At 37.0% G+C, this 16,900-nt stretch overlaps 1 protein-coding gene across 2 annotated transcripts in view; it reads left to right on the forward strand.

Annotated features, from left to right (window-relative positions):
* Positions 1–8,522: 8,522 nt before the first annotated feature.
* Positions 8,523–16,900, forward strand: part of LOC144959869 (uncharacterized) — a 79,520-nt gene continuing 71,142 nt past the window's right edge. For both annotated transcript variants that reach the window (XM_078892674.1, XM_078892675.1), the window contains exons 1-2: positions 8,523–8,723; positions 13,268–14,888. In XM_078892674.1, coding sequence (XP_078748800.1) covers positions 8,556–8,723; positions 13,268–14,888 — 1,789 coding nt within the window. In that variant the 5' untranslated portion in view covers positions 8,523–8,555. The remainder of the gene's footprint in view (positions 8,724–13,267; positions 14,889–16,900) is intronic.

Consider the following 16,900-nt stretch of genomic DNA (forward strand, 5'->3'; position numbering starts at 1 on the left):
GGAGAACCGGATGGATAGACAATATCGAGAGCTCAAGATTTAGGTTCCAGTGATTTAATTGGAACTGTGTTTTCCCTACACTAGTGTAATAGATACACACATGTGTATTCCTTACACCGGAAGAGATTAAGCGTAATATAGATAGAATGCACTTGGCCAAGGAGTTCACAACATTGCCATCCGGAAGTATACGGACCAACACACAAACTCTGTGTAACCATGAACTTTTATAGTCTGGTTAATACAGTTTAGTGAAAACAACTCACAAACGCGGATGGCAAAAACCATAACAAAGGCCTGAGTGACGTCATCTGCATACTATCTATAGGCTAAACGATTTGACCGAGAAAGCGAGCTGGCCAGCCGTTTTGGCACGTTTAACAGTAACCGGGGTGGGGTGAGTTAAGGATTCGCGCCCCCCTTTTTTAAAAGGCATTTTCCTTTTTTTTTTTTTTGTGCGTGTATTCCCTTGGTCAAAATTATTAATTCGCAAATTCAACATTTTGACGACATGAGCGGTTCCTGATGACACCAGACTCGAGAAATCTGATTGACTTTTTTACAATATTTATTTCTTTACTTTTACCTTTATTATAGATTTTAAAGACCTAACGAAGACTTTGGATATGAGAGTCTCTCCCCCTGAAAAATCTGTAGTTTAATTCGTTCAACTGTGGTAAGGACAAATAAACATGAATTTTAAGCTGGTTGTTTTTTTTTTGTTGTTGTTCCCCCCCCCCCCCCCCAATAATGCCAGGTTCATGCGAGGTTTAGGACAATGACGACGTTGTCCTTGGCACAGCTGTGGTCCTATTATTAAAACCTAACAATGATAAAATGGATATAATAATAAAAGCATCGTTTCCTTCAATCTCTCTCTCTTTCTCTCTCTCTCTCTCTCTCTCTCTCTCTCTCTCTCTCTCTCTCTCTCTCTCTCTCTCTCTCTCTCTCTCTCTCTCTCTCTCCCCCCCCCCCCCCCCTCATTCATTCAAGACCCTATAACTATAATTTTTTTCGGGTTTGTTTGTTGTTTTCTCCAGAACCCATATTATTGTTACGTACTACGAATGCATAAGGAAATTAATTTTGACCCAATAACTTACTTAGACTTAAAGGATTAATTTCAATAACTATCATATTCGAGTACTAAAATATTTTGTTTTTACGTAAAGGAAAGTTCTCATATTTAGATTATGTCAGAGTTAGCTATAATAATTTCACCAAGGGCAACGTCGACATTGTCCTGAACCTCGTCTGAACTAGGTAATATCAAAGAAACAAAATAGTCAACTTAAGATTTATGTTTATTTACCCTTATTACAGGCCAGAGAATTAAACTACATATTTTTCAGGAGAGAGAGAGAGAGAGAGAGAGAGAGAGAGAGAGAGAGAGAGAGAGAGAGAGAGAGAGAGAGAGAGAGAGAGAGAGAGAGAATCTCATATCCAATGTCCTCACTATGTCCTAAAAATAAAATAAAGGTAAAAGTAAACAAATAAAAACTTCAAAAAGTCAATAAAATTTCTTGAGTCTGATGTCATCAGAACTCACTCATCTTATCAAAATGTGAAAGTTGAAAATTAATAATGTTGACCAAAGAAGTACACCAAAAAAAAAAAAAAAATAATAATAATAAACAAAAAAAAAAAAAAACAACAAAAAACAAGAACAACAACAAACAAATAAAAAAAAACAAAGAAAAGAAAAAGAAACAAATGAAAATGCCTAGAAAGGGACGCGCACTCCTAACTCGTCCCACCTCGGTTACAGTTACACATGCCAAAACATCCGACAGAAGCTTCTAATGGTTCTCACGCTACCAGTGTTTTGACGATCTATCCAGGATGCAAACTCATCACCGCAAACGTAGTAGTAGTTTCGTATGGCTACAACTCCACGTTGTTTCGCTTCACCCAATCCGCGAAAGCACTGTCCGCCTCATGAACCATTTCCTGCGATGGTTCACCACGTTGTCGTCGTGCAGGGGCTTTCCACTAAGAGTGATCCACAACCGGCATCCGAACTTCGATACTGTCTCTGACTCATCGTACTCGCGGATCCACAACTCCACCGCAAACGTGTACGGTCGCAAACACGCCCGGAAGCTTCATTACAACTCACCGTTCAAGTAGATGATCTGCGGTTTCGGGCTTTTGACCACAACGGGTACATGTTGGACAGGTGTCCAGAGTGGGCTGAAATGAACATTTTACATGTTTACATTTGTTTTGATATTTTAAGTTTATCTGAGATAATTCTGAATTTTAGAGATTTTGACACTACAAAATTATTTGTATACCATCAATCTGTCTGTTGTAAATTCGGTTATTCCTATGTCTCAACTCTGCCAGGGGAAAATGTTGTATATTTTAGTTTCCGTCCACATTATGTTATGCCATATGATGTTTGTATCTAACTGCTCTTTATTTCTGTGTTGTTCCAGATGTTGTACTCGATGTTATACTAGTGGTGTTTCTTGTTGATTAAAGCTTACTCTAACGCTGTCATCTCGACTCTCTCAACTCATTTCAAGTCCCCACTGATAAAGTGAGCTTGCCGTTAAGTAGGTTCTCGACCGAAGCTGATTGGCTGCCACCATGGCCGACTAGAGTACTAGTTACGTCATGGCTGCCACCCAATGTCTCCTATTGCTGGTGGAAAAGCCTGGAAATTTCTCCCCCAGTTTCGAGGAGTAGTCGAGGGATTAAATTCGTCCAAACCGACTTGCATCTCGTATTTGCCGCTCTGTTCGAAATCGGGACAGGGCAGGATTGCTACCATTATCGGGCCCCATTCTCTAGGCCTTATTGCCAGCGTTCCAGAAACTCCGGTGAAGGGAATACACGTGTGTGTGTGGGTGTGTGTGTTTGGTATTCGAACACTGGTGTAGGTAATACACAGTTCCTGTATTCGGTCCATTGATGGACGGAAAACACAGTTCCTATATATTACCTTGTTTTTATTCCTGCTACAATGACAAAATACATTGTATGTAACAAGATCTTTTAAATATACCTCGTGTAACTCTTAATGATTGGAAAGTTGCATTATGTTGTGCGTTTTCATTGCCGTCGTCATCATCATCATCATCATCATCATCATCGTCGTCGTCATCATTATCATCATCACCACCACCACCACCATTATCATCATCATCGTTGTCGTCATCATCATCATCATCACCACCACCACCACCATTATTATTATTATTATTATTATCATTATTATTATTATTATTATTATTATTATTATTATTGTTATTATTATCATTATTATAATGGACTTATACATCGAGTTACGCTGGGAACGAGTATCAGAGTGGCATCCCTAGAGAAGGATGCACTCTTTGTTCTCTCACATGTATTCACTTAACGCTTCTGAATTGAGTGATTCCATAATATTAATCCCGTCAAAAACACAATTTTATTATTATTATTATTATTATTATTATTATTATTATTATTATTATTATTATTATTATTATTATTATTATTATTATTATTATTATTATTATTATTATTATTAAATATAAAATTTCTCTTTTTTTTTAAAGTATACTTTTGGCATCTATTTTGGCATAACAAAACAAAACAAAACAAAAAAACAACAACAAACAAACTTATAAAGGAGAAAACATTCTCAAATCAACAAATTACGTGTGAAGGTTTTAATTGATTCTAGTTGACGTGAACGTGTTTGGAAGTCTGACAACCCAGATCGTTATGGGCTCATACATTGTTGTAATGGAAATACTAATACACATATCTCTCTCTCTCTCTCTCTCTCTCTCTCTCTCTCTCTCTCTCTCTCTCTCTCACTCAACCAACCCTCTTTCCATTTTACACACACACACACACACACACACACACACACACACACACACACACACACACACATACAAACACAGATGATGGATTATGGAACTTGATTTTTGGAAGTCATTGATAGAAGAAGTTTAGATCAAGTACGTCTGCCAGCCAATGAGAGTGCTCGCTTCAATAGTTTATGCCGATTTGGGGCCATCTCATTGTTTTTGTTTTGGTTTGCGGTCTTTCGAAGCGATCGCGGAAAGGTCTTGCTTGAGGAGACCACGGACAACGTAGTTGACACCAAACCACGCCCAGACAAGATACTCTCCGCCTGCTCATTTACATCATCAAACTTTTAAAATTTAGAGAACCACAGGCACTAAAATATAGAGTAGATGTCAATGACTCATTTAACATTAAAAATATGTCAACGTTGAACGTTGGCCATTTTTATAAACATAATGAAGCTGTCAGAGTTTGCCATCAGCTCGACTTATTGCTGTCCGTCTCATTATCAACCGACTGGGACGCCTCGGCATCTTCTCTTAATTCTATTTTGACAATTCCCTTCATCGGTCTCTATCCTTTGCGAGGAAAGGTTTGCACTGCTAGACCTCTTTCCAATCTGAACTCGTGATAGTAGTTCTCGAGGCGCTGCAAGTCTCTGTTTAACATTGTGTGAATAATCTTGTTGTTTCTGTCTCGACATTTTTTTTTTGGCCGGATTGTGTGAAGTTTGCCAATGGTCAGTTTAAAATTAATAAAAGATTATGGTTAAGGTTATGATTAAGGTTATGATTTAATTTATCTGAGCTCACACTTTGTATTCTAATAAGAGTAATTTTCTTGCGTTCCAAAAAATTAAAAAAATTACTTGTTTTCAGAACAGTGGGTAGGTAGATGAACTAACAGTAACATAGTTGAGTCCTTGGAAAAGGCTCTTTACTCACATTCTCTCATCGTACTCAGATGTAAAATGAGTACCTGGCCGTTAACAGCGTTGTCCCTGTCCGAAAAATTGCAATAGGGCCTATCGCATAACCGGCGCCATGTTCCGTCCTACATGTTAAGTGGAACTGTTAGCCAGAGACCCCTTGTAAAGCGCTTTGAGCACGCTAAGTGGATATTGCGCTATATAAAAGCTATTTTTTTTAAGTGCTCTGTTTTTTTATAAATTTATCAGTGCAAGTCGCCTGTCGGGTCCGGTTTCCTTTTTATATTAACACTATTACAATATATATCGGTCATTGCCTACAGCCAGCTATTCATTCACACCCGAGTCGAATGGGATAATAATTGTTAAGTGCTTTACCAAGTAAGCAAATAAGTAAGTACGTAAGTATGAATAAAATTCAACCCTTTAAAAAAAGACTACAATAGACAAGCGTCTTGTCAAAAAGATAGCAGGCAAATTTTTACCATCTGTTTACGCTTCAGAATCCAGGATAAACCCCGGGTTCGTGGGCTCTATACGGTAGTTCTATAAGATTATTCAATTTGCAATTTTGACTTCTTTTTGTTGTTGTTGATTTCTTTTTTTTTTTTTTTTTGTTGGCCAGCATTTTCCACAGGAGGCTTTAGTTGCACTGAGCAGATAGAGTCCACTCAGAATTACGATGTAGTAATTTAGTAAATAGTAAATAATGAATTTATATAGCGCCTAAACATCCACGTTAATCGTGCCCTGCGCGCATTACATAATGAAAATAAAAATGTTTAAAAACAACAAAATTTAAAATCACGACACTACATGATACATAATAAGCATGCATACAAAAAAAAACAAAACAAAATCTAAGCAACATCTATTTCATGAAAAATAAGCCTCGCGGAACAACTCAGTCTTCAGACATCTCCTGAAAGATGATAAATTTTCACAGGACTTTGTCCGATGACTAAGTGCGTTCCATATGTATCTCGAGACGACCGATCAATACATGCATAAGGTGATCTACCGCCTCAATTCGCTTATATTTCGAGGTGAACTAAATGTCACAATGTGACTCTAATTCTAATGCAAAATTGACCAGAAATCTTAAATTTTCGTTTTGATCACATTAAATCAAAGAAACATTATCCATTGCCCCCACTAAAACATTAACCTCAGAAATGTATAGATCATAGAACGAAGATGACGTCACGCAGGCCATTGTTATTGTTTTTTTTTTTGCCCTCCATGTTTGTGAGTAATTCTCACTAAACTGTATTAGTATTAACCAAACTATAAACGTTTAAGGTTACACAGGGTTTTGTGTGTTGGTCCGTTATACTTCCGGATGGCAATGTTGTGAGCTTCTTAGCCAAGCGCATACTATCTATTCGAGTATGGAATGGAACAATATCTGGCAAACGGAGAGCTGGCTTAACAATGCATTTTGAACAGAGATCGAAGTAAGCCCCTTTCAAACGTATAATGTATAGAGCCTCAATAAGCCGAGTGAGTTCTCGGTGCCCTTGTATACAGCTTAGTTTGTCTGACTTCAGAACGGAAAGTAGAGTAATTAAGTAAGGGATGGAGGTTGATTAGGCAAAACAAAAACAAATGTGACGTGACCCATCGTCTCAAAACGGTATTATGCCGGGATGAACCAGATACTCAAAAGCCAAAATTACTGCTAAACTGGTCAAAATTTTGATGTATTGGTACTGGTACCCTGAAATATGATATTCATCCCCCTCAATAAAACATTTAAACTCAACCTAAATCTGATATTTCTGGTAATAAATTCAATTTTCAGCATCTTAACCATCCCGACATTATACCGTTTTGAGGCGAGAGGTCACAAATAAGATTCCTCGGGACAGGGAACATTATCTCAACTGAGCTTGAAGAGAACGTTCATTAAGAGGAGACCTCATCGCCTCACCTCAACGGTAGGGTCTTTGCTTCGTACCCGACAGATACCCAGTTCGAATATCCACCGCGTTTTGTGGCCTTCAGCAAGCCGCAGCTCAATTTGTGGCGCTGTGTTGCGCTGACATCTGGGTTATTCCAGTCTTCCTATGGAATAGACCCTAAGATAAAATTCTGCTTGAGGATGAAGAAAGAGAACTTTATTTTATTATTTACTTTATTGAAATGTTACAAGGAGTTGGTATGTGTGTGTCTGTGTGTGTGTGTGTGTGTGTGTGTGTGTGTTGGGAATTGGAACTAATGGTGAAGTGGTAAGAAAAAGTGGAGTCGTGCCTTACATCCGAAACGGCGACGGAGTGTGTGAGTGAGTGGTTGTGAGTGTCTGCATGTGTAATCATACTGCATACACACTACACACACATGCAGTGTAGACATATATACACACACACAAGTAACTGTCAATGTCACAGTAAGTCATCAGTGGTCGAAATCACAGGGAGCATAAACAAACATTTAAGTAATTAATTAACGTAGCCTGGGTGAAATTAGTTCGAAGAAACCGTGTTCGAGGTAAAAATTAGTTCGAGGAAGGAATGGAATAATAACCAAGAATAATAAGGAAAAAAATCTGGACATTCGAATGAGTTCGAGGTAACGATGTGTTCGAGGAAACCGTACTGGAGTGTAAGTTCATATAAGCTCATAGCGAACTACTGTATAATATTAAAGTTCACTGTGACTTGGCTGAGTCACCCACCTTGATTTGACGGGAAGCAATATTATAAGGGGAAGAATATCTTGTGAAATAACTGCAACGTTACCCAAGTGGACAGATATTTCAAAACTGAGTGAAGAGGGGAATTTGCGGATCGAGTGGATTATCATATTATTGTTGTTGTGGTGTAACTATGAAACCACTGTCGAATCGATAGAAAGAACACAGTACTAGCTAGTCTAGCATCATAAACCATCGTGCGACGACTCAAAGAAAAAGTTGACATTTCCATATTATATAGGAAAAGTAGAAAACGGTAAAGGCTGCCTGAAGCCGGTGATCGTAAACGAAAGAGTGAAAATGGAGAGGCCTCGTATGGGAACAAAACGGTTTTGCTGTGTGTATGCCCTGTTTTGTTCCCATACGAAGCCTCTTCATTTTCACTCTTTCGTTAGCATATTATATAGGCTGTCTTAGCAGCCTTGTTTCATTTTATGACAGCAACATAGAGAGAGAAATATCCACCAAGATTGGAAATTGATAGTCTTGCAGACACAAACTTCTATAGTAGTCTTAGTTTGGTAATGCTTACAGACTAACAGCAAGAAGAAAAAGAAAGCTCGTATTGCACAGCATTGCCAACTGGATTAAATCTACAAGGAAGCGCTCCTTAGTGAATTCTGGGATTATTCAGAGTTTATAATCAAATAAAAGTCAAAAGAGCTTGATAAAAAACTCCCTTTAAAAGTCTATTCAAAATTTGTGTTATTTCCAGCAAAAGCACATGTATATAGTACAATTATGGTCATCGGGAAAATATTCAAAGAATATTACGACATTTTTGCCAAACAAAACATAAAAACAGTTGCTTTCCTACAACAAAAATGGGAAGCGAGTGGCATTTGGCGCGTATGACTTTACCTTCTTGATTGGTCATCAAAAGGCCAAGAACATGGTTAATCAATGGACTCAAAGTTTTATCTAAAAAATACCAATAAATGCATAAAGATGAAGAATTAAAACACAATTTTGATACAGTTGAATAATAACTAAATGTGCAGAATCTTACAACATAGAAAAATGACCACTGCATTGCTTGAACCGTGATTTTTAAAAGTCGTTTTGACTTCGCATTCCGCCATTTTGTTTTTTCTTTAAGATTCATGGACGTAAGTCAACATGGCGCGGCTCCGCTTCCCAGGTCGTCCTGGCTATCGATTTGATCGGATTGGTGTTCGATATGGAGCCGACGAAGCAAGTCAGACTACGGATCATACATTATCTATTGTTTCAAGTATTCATAGAGGATTAAAAAGATTTAAAGAAGCATTTGGTGATTCAGATGAGGTAATCTTAGTAATTGCTCGTATCAAATTCTAAACAAATGTAACAAAATGGCTTCCTCCGACAGAAGCAAATTGAATGTTTTTAATTTGAATGACATTTAAATGTATTTAAATGGCTTCCTGTTACATCTGAGTGGAGTCGTTGGGATGCTGTTACGACGAATTTGGTGTAATTGTACCTAACTTTAGAATTGATGAAAGTTATGCCTACATAAATTTCAAGGCCACCCGATCTGTTCAGTTTCGTCATCGTAGTCGGAGTGTGTCGGAACGGCTGGTCATCCCAATGATTCCCCCTGAGATAAACAATGCAAATAAAGTCATTATTGGTTAGAAAATGTGAGAAATCAATCGAAAAATGTTACAGACACATGCGTTGCTAACTTTTAATTGCTTGATAAAATAAATACAAGGAAACGACTAATCATAATCCAATCGAGTCATTTAAATTTCTATTTCACGACGCGATCTTACACTCACGGCTCATGATCACTCTCACTTGTTGTTATATTTGGACTTGACTCTTGTGCTCGTTGAAGTTAAGAAAAATGATGGCTGCACTTCAAGCTTTAAGAATAGTTCTGAACAACAACATATGTCAGTTTTAAATATTTTTTCATTGCTGTAGTGCTCCGCTGAGCTTGACTGGGCACTGTGACTGATACTGATCATTGAAACCACAGTCACAGCCATTCACTTTCACAGACGGTTTTCCTTTGCAAATACCTGGCCCTGTTCCCGCTCCTACTCCTACTACGACTAATTTGCAGTATCCAGTTGTGTTGTTGTTTTTGGATGTAATATCCTTTCCTGCCAGAAAAATATTTTAATTCAAAAATTTAATTTCCATGGCACAGGACAGGCATAAGAGTAAGAGTAAGAGGGATCAATGAGAAAAGTTGGCTGGTGTTTACCAAGGTTTAAATAATATTAATATATATAATCATAGAAATATGAACAATACTAGAGATTTTTAATTATTAATATTTTATGCATGCGTCTGTGTGCTTTATTATCGAGGTCTAAGACCTAAGGTTATTTGAGGACGGCATTTGTAGTGAATCTAGATCGGATCCATGGACTCAACAGTTCTGGGGCCACGAGTTTTGATTTGCTTTACGGCTTTATGGATTCTTTTTCAATCTATTTGCTGTGTCCTACACACAACTTTACCACTTGGCTGCGATGCGGATGATTTCATCCGCTGTTGGCTGACTGCGATGCAGACAAATTCATCCTTAGATCATTTTTCTTTTCACTTGTTTACCACTTAAAACACCTGGCAACTTTGTTCTCATTTACAAAATGGCTGCTTTGGCTATTCCAATGGACTTTTGAAGCAAATATACGGCAAAATGCGTGGTTTTGAAGACGGAATCAGCCAATAAAATAATGCAAGTCAGGGAAAATTTTTTCTCAAAGCACGACTAATTTAAAAGAATCAACAGTTATAAATAATTTCTTTCCATTTTTTTTTGTTTGTTTGGCGGTTTTCTCACAAACTGGTAACATGAGATGTAGCACTTTTGTTTTTCTAAGTCAAATTAATTATTTCTTATTATTTTTCTTAAAATTTAATTTCCCCTCTTTCCAAATATGTATAGAGGTTTTAAGGCATTTTGAGCAGAATAAAAAGCTGTATGTGATTGTGATATCTGAACTTTGCATCATTTTAACTCTCTCCTTACCAGTTGTTATCAGATTTTTTCCGGAAACTTCATACTCACCCAACACAAAAGTAGATTTATTTCTGGACGAAATTTCTTCATTTAAAAACAGTTTAAAAGAAGAAAGATGGATCTTTAATTAAGCTGAAGAAAAACTGACTCATAATTTGAACATTTAGTCGCAGAATAATTTTAAAATGCATGTTTTATGCATAATTTTGCTACTCAGTGATCTCCCCTTACTAATTTGCCTGCAGCGGTAATGAATTACTCAGTGACAGCTATATCTCTTGTAATCAGCAAGTGGTACCGTCGTTCAGGCTAGATCACAGAAACCGGGGCTTTTTGCTAAATGTTCAGTTTCAGCATGATTTTTCGGTACCGTGTTCTCTCTAAAATCTTGGAAGAGCTTGTTTTGAAACAATTTCTGTCTCATCTTAAAAATAGTACCGTCGTTCAAGCTAGATCACAGAAACCGGGGCTTTTTGCTAAATGTTCAGTTTCAACATGATTTTCAGTACCATGTTCTCTCTAAAATCTTGGAAGAGCTTGTTTTGAAACAATTTCTGTCTCATCTTAAAAATAGTACTGTAGTTCAGGCTAGATCACAGAAACTGGGGCTTTTTGCTAAATGTTCAGTTTCAGCATGATTTTCGGTACCGTGTTCTCTCTAAAATCTTGGAAGAGCTTGTTTTGAAACAATTTCTGTCTCATCTTAAAAATAATTGTCTTGAACAAAAATTTAAATAGCTTATAGGCAACATTATTCGACGGAAATAGCGCTTGTAAGGGTTGTTAATGATCTTCTCTCTGTTATAGACAATGTTTCATGTTCTTTGCTGAATTTACTCGACCGATCTTCCGCTTTTGGCAGCAATCACAATCTTCTCCTCAAATATCTCTAAATTACGTATGGCGTGTCTGGTGCAGCGATTGATTGGTTTAGGTCATATTTGTTTAATCGTAAACAGATTATTACGGTTGATGAATATCGATTTGAGGAAGTTATTCTTGGTTGTTGATATAATGTACTTTCAGATGGTTTTTAATTGGTCACTTTTGATGCGTTTTTCCTGATAATGTAGGGTATTTTAATTTTGCATAACATTTTGCATGTGAGCATATTTTATGTCATGAGAGTTTAGGTTATATTTTTCTCCGTGAATTTCAGTCTAGAGATTATTTTAAGTGTATGTGAATATTTTTTTGGATTCAAAGCTGTGTCAATTGGATCATTAATCCTGAATTTTAAGATGAATCTAATTATAAAGAAAGGAAGGTAATTTAATGAGAATGACTTAAACTTTTAAACACTAATTAAAAAAAAATCATATATATGCACTCTTAATGACTTTAAAAAAAAGTAATAATATAAGTCTAAAATAGAAAAAAAAATATGAAAACAAAATTATGGATCTTGAATACATTGTATTTAATTTGCTTGAGTGAATTTACTCCCATTTGTTTCTGAAAAACTGGGTAGGGTTCCTGACCTCCCATAGTGGGCAGGAAGGTACTTACTGTGTCTTCCATCCCCCTATATCAATTTTCCAACTTGCTCTCTGTCTTTGTCTTGGAATTAGATTACTTAGTTTTGTCCTGGCCGTGGACGGATAACCTGGCTGGGAGGGAAACAGTTAAACAAATGTAAAGTTACAGTTTTGGGAGTTGATGATATTTTTTGTCTTGTAAATCGTCTCTCTGTTATGCACCGTATTATTTTTATGTTTCACATATGATTGTAAACATTTTAGTGTGTTCCTATTAGTTGGGGACCCGTGATTGCATCTGGATGAGACATTTATGTGATCTCAAAGTACTTTGATACTGTGTTCTTGGAATTTACAACTGTTCCCTATTTGAACCAATTCCCCGTTGTCTTGATTGCTTTGATTGCTTTTATAGAACCTTTTATGATCTCATTTTATTCCTTTTAACTGGTGCCGATATAATAATCTACTGTGTTAACAAGCACCCCAAAACCCTTAAAAACATTTTTAAAAACATGTTTCCTAAAAAAAAAGAAAAAAATTGATTAAATTGTCATGATATGTTACAGATATTCAAATATTGAATGATTAGTTGTGTTAGATAGTTGTATCACAAGATGGTTTGTAAACCCTAATAAAGGTTAAACATTAACATCATTATTTCCCTTTATTAATTTGTAAAATTTAAACTCGACCCCTCTAAAAATATTATCTTGATCACATGTTAATTTTTTTATTTCAAGCAAGCTTTTATAAGGGTTTAGATCCAAGAGAAATAAGTACACTCCATTATAATGTGTGTTTATGTTGTCAAAAGTAGGACTTCTCCAATATTTAGAGGTTCAATTTACTACAACTACTATTACTATTACTACTGAAAAGACCTTTATATTGCTTCAAAGAAAATTAATTTACAATTTCTTACATTTTAGCTAATCTCCCTAATTTTTATCCCAAAACTCCCTCTCAAGTGATGTACCAGTTTGGCAGTTGTGCATTTTTAAACATCTTTCATTTATTTTACAACTGTGCCTGTGGATCGGTCCTTATCCAAGTTAAGGCAGTTGGATTTTTTCTATATTTTGTCTGTTCTGAAGTTCTGATCTCATTGTGGAAAGTGCTTTTCCATAACAATTCAAATGTGCCCGAACTGAACCTGATAATTTAGCAACATATGGACTAGCCTCTGTCATCTTAATCTCACTATTGAAAACTATCCCATTTTCTGTTTTTTAACTGGTGCTGAAATATTTCGACTGTGTCGTCTTAAAACATTAAAAAACGTAAAAACAAAAGCACCAAAATATAAATTTTTAAAACCAAAAGTTGTATTTTGATTTTCTTGCTATTCTCGAATATTATTGACTCAAATATTTTATCAATTATAGGAAGATGAGTTCCGTGGGTTTACAGAGAAGGACATCAATCTTGCAGAGGCCTGTGTGCAGCGGATGGCCAAAGTGGAGCAGAGGCTTCGAGAAAAACAGGAAGAGGAGTTGAAGGAGTGCTATGAAAGGTCTCATGCCAGACTCGCTGACCTTGAAGCCTCAGGCCTACCCATCTCCAGACTTCCTGCCAATTTCAGGGACACATATGGCTGTGTTGTACGGTCTGGATTGGTGGAGGCGAGGTCAAAGTTCAAAGGTAATCAACACAGCGCAGGTCAAATTGTGGGTCGAGGTTATCAAGTGAAGGTGGCCACAATGAATCGGATTAAATTGAAAAGACTGACACACACGATTGAAACACCTGGAGTTGCCAAGAGGCCCGTTGGCCGACCCAAGAAAATTGTCTCAATCGCTGAGGAGGCTGATGATGGGACGAAGTCGTGGATGCTTACAAATTCAAAAGAGTCGCAGCACACAGCCATTCAGAGCTCTTCTTTTTCAACAAAATACAAAACAGTCACACAGCAACTCTTGGCAAAAGCAACGAAACGTGTTGCCAACAATAAGAAAAAATTTGTCTTGCCCACGAAAAGCTCAAGGTCATCTCGTGTCATCAAACCAACCAAAAGATTCCTAGAGGAAGAAGATAACGATAATTCTACAGTCTCTGGGAAACAGCCTAAACTCGTCACCTCATCAACAGCATCGTCTCCTTCTTTGATACCCCAAGAAGCCATGCCGTTTTCTATGTTCGGTTTGGACTCCACGAGTAACAATAAAATAAACGCATTCTCGTCTTTCCAAGGACAAGGAATGTCTCTATCTCCACTCAACGCTAATCGAGAGAAGGGATTTCCAGCATTCTCTTCAGCTCCACAGCCCAGCGGCACCTCGTCTTTCAGTGATGTTTTATTTGGTCAGGATAAACCCGTGGGTTTGCTGGACCAACCACTCATAGTGGAAGGTAAACGTGCTAAAAAGCCTAGTCTCATAATGCGGATGAAACTCGTTGAGGACAACCCTGAAGACGAAATAAAGCTACAGCAACAAATTCTTGACATAACTAGTCCCACAAAAGGCAACTCATCCTTCCCTGACACAGCAGGATCACCGTTTGTTGACCAAACTCAATCATCTTCAGGAAATTCTCCGCACTCCTCCGAACTCGTCAGTAAAAGGTTTGGCACAACCAAAAGTTTGATTGCTCCAGCCAAGTTGTTCACTGATCCTGCTGCCAATTTCACCATACACAGTTCCTCTCATAAAAAGAACAAAAATCGCAGACCTGGTTTAGCCTTGCCGCAGAATAACATTGTTGTTTTGAGGCAGGCCAAGCTTCAGCTCAACAGAACTGCGCTAAATCGTTCCAAAGCCGCTCTAGCGCGTTCCCTCAAAGCTCAGCTCAAGCGAGAGGCCAAGCAAGAAAGGAAACAGAAGCTGTCAGAGCAGAGACAGACAGTCTCCACAGGAGATGCTAATTCTCCATTTATTCAACCCAGTTCTTCTTTGAGTCAGTTATCTCCCTTCTCCCAACTCCATGCACCTGGCATCAACAAGCAGAAATGTGGATTGTTTGAAGGGATGGAAGATGGCGTCGGATCTTTCTCTCCCGAAGGATTTGGTAAGTTTTGTTGTATAATGAATGAAGTGACTGACTGCATCAATCTGGTATTTTGTTTAAATGAAGTAGATTTTAAAAAAATTATTTGATTAACTCTCTCCTTACCATCTATTTCTGGAATACTCCCCGAAAATTCACACCCACCCAGCACAAAAATAGACTTTTCTTACTCAAACAAAAAGTAACAAGTGAGCTCTACAACACAGTGTTTAGTGTTTATAGCTGTAATCAAAGAATTTCTTTAAATTTCGTGACGTACAAGAGAAATCAGAATGAGAAAATTGTTGGTTACATTGTAACGAATGTGACGATTTTCCTATGGGTGGTAAGGAGAGGGTTAATCAGAAGTATGGAATTCTAGTTTTTTCCCTCTTTAGAATCTGTACTTTTCTCCCCTTTAAATATAAAACAAAACATCAAAATTAACTAGCCGTATGGAGATGGAGTTTATCCTGGTTTCTATATCATGGAACTGACAATATAGCAATTGTTTACTCCCCTTTGGATAGGATGCTGGTCTGTCGCAGAATCTATTCACAGCTGTGGTGGCAGAAGGGGAGTGGGGGGGGGGGGTATCTCAACCCCCACCCAGGATCGATCTTGGTCCCTTTGCATGTGAAGGGAGTGCTCTAACAACTTAGCTGTCAGATACCCCCAATATTAAACCCAAGTCTCGGCCACTGCGAAAGCAGCCGAGCGCAAAAATTGGAGATGTCTGACTGGTGGATGCCCTCTGTGCCTCAAGGCCTGAAGGAGATTATGTATATTAAAAAGCTCGCCTTTTTAGCTACAATTTCAATTCACAACATCTCTAAATTACCACAACACACTGTTTTTTAGGGTCACATACTATGGGTTTTGATTTTATGTAGATTAAAATTTTCAGGTTGTTTTCTCATGAAACGTAAAAAAAAAAAAAAACCAGTGGAGATTGATGGAGATTTTGTTCAACTTTCCTGTTTGACATCACTCAATACCAAATTAAGTAGATTCTAGAAGGTTACACTGTATTATATGTAGATTTGTATTATGGAAGTTTAATTATTTTAAAAAATTTCTCATGAAACTTTAAAACGTTATTGAAGAGTGATGTTGTGTTAATATACATTTCTTAATCAACGTATTTGGAGCTTTTGTTTTAAGTTTCCTGTTTTGACATTACAAATACCAAGTTAGATAGCTTCTGGAAGATTACACTTCATTATTTTATGTAGATTTGTGAAATGGAAGTTTTAAATTATTTATTTAGTAAAATTACCAAGTTATTTTCTCATGAAACATCCATGGAGATCGCCATTGATATATGATTTAATGGATTAAGATCTTTTACTCAACTTTCCTGCTTGATATCATGAATACCAAATTAGGTAGCTTTTCAAAAGCTAAGAACACTTGCACTGGACAGAGATTTATATGGAAACAAATTACTAACTGAATACCAGAAACAAGACTGACACCACACTCGAAGTAACACACACATTCACGGCAACCGTCCATAGAGACAGCGCAGCCATATTTCATTCTTTCATTCGAAGAAAAGAATTCCACAACCATGTTTTGCTGTTGACATGTTTATATATGTGGGCATCCCTGAGATAATCAGTCGCATGGTGAAAAGATTTGAACAGGGATATTGACAATTTTAGTCAAGAGGTCAATTTTTATGGAAAATGAGTTCTCATCAAAAATCATTAAATCAAACATTTTTCTACATATTGATGAAATATTTAAATTGAATTCTACTTATTTTAATTTTTTTATGAAGGTAATTATTATACTTAATATCAACTCTGGAAGCGATTTTCTCAAAATTAGGATTTCACACCCAAGCCCATGCATATGACCATAACTTCATGAAAAAAACACCCGATTTGCTTCAAATAAAAATGCTCAGGAGACATTGGGCTTTCAATAAAAGCAAAAAAAAACGGCAAAAATTTTTTTCACCATGTGACTGATTATATCAGGGATGCACACACGTATTAGTATAATTCAATCCAATATTAATGTTT

The sequence above is a fragment of the Berghia stephanieae genome, chromosome 14 (assembly GCF_034508935.2).
Source record: "Berghia stephanieae isolate SIO BIC M18660-M18661 chromosome 14, UCSD_Bste_1.3, whole genome shotgun sequence".
Lineage (NCBI taxonomy): Eukaryota > Metazoa > Mollusca > Gastropoda > Nudibranchia > Aeolidiidae > Berghia > Berghia stephanieae.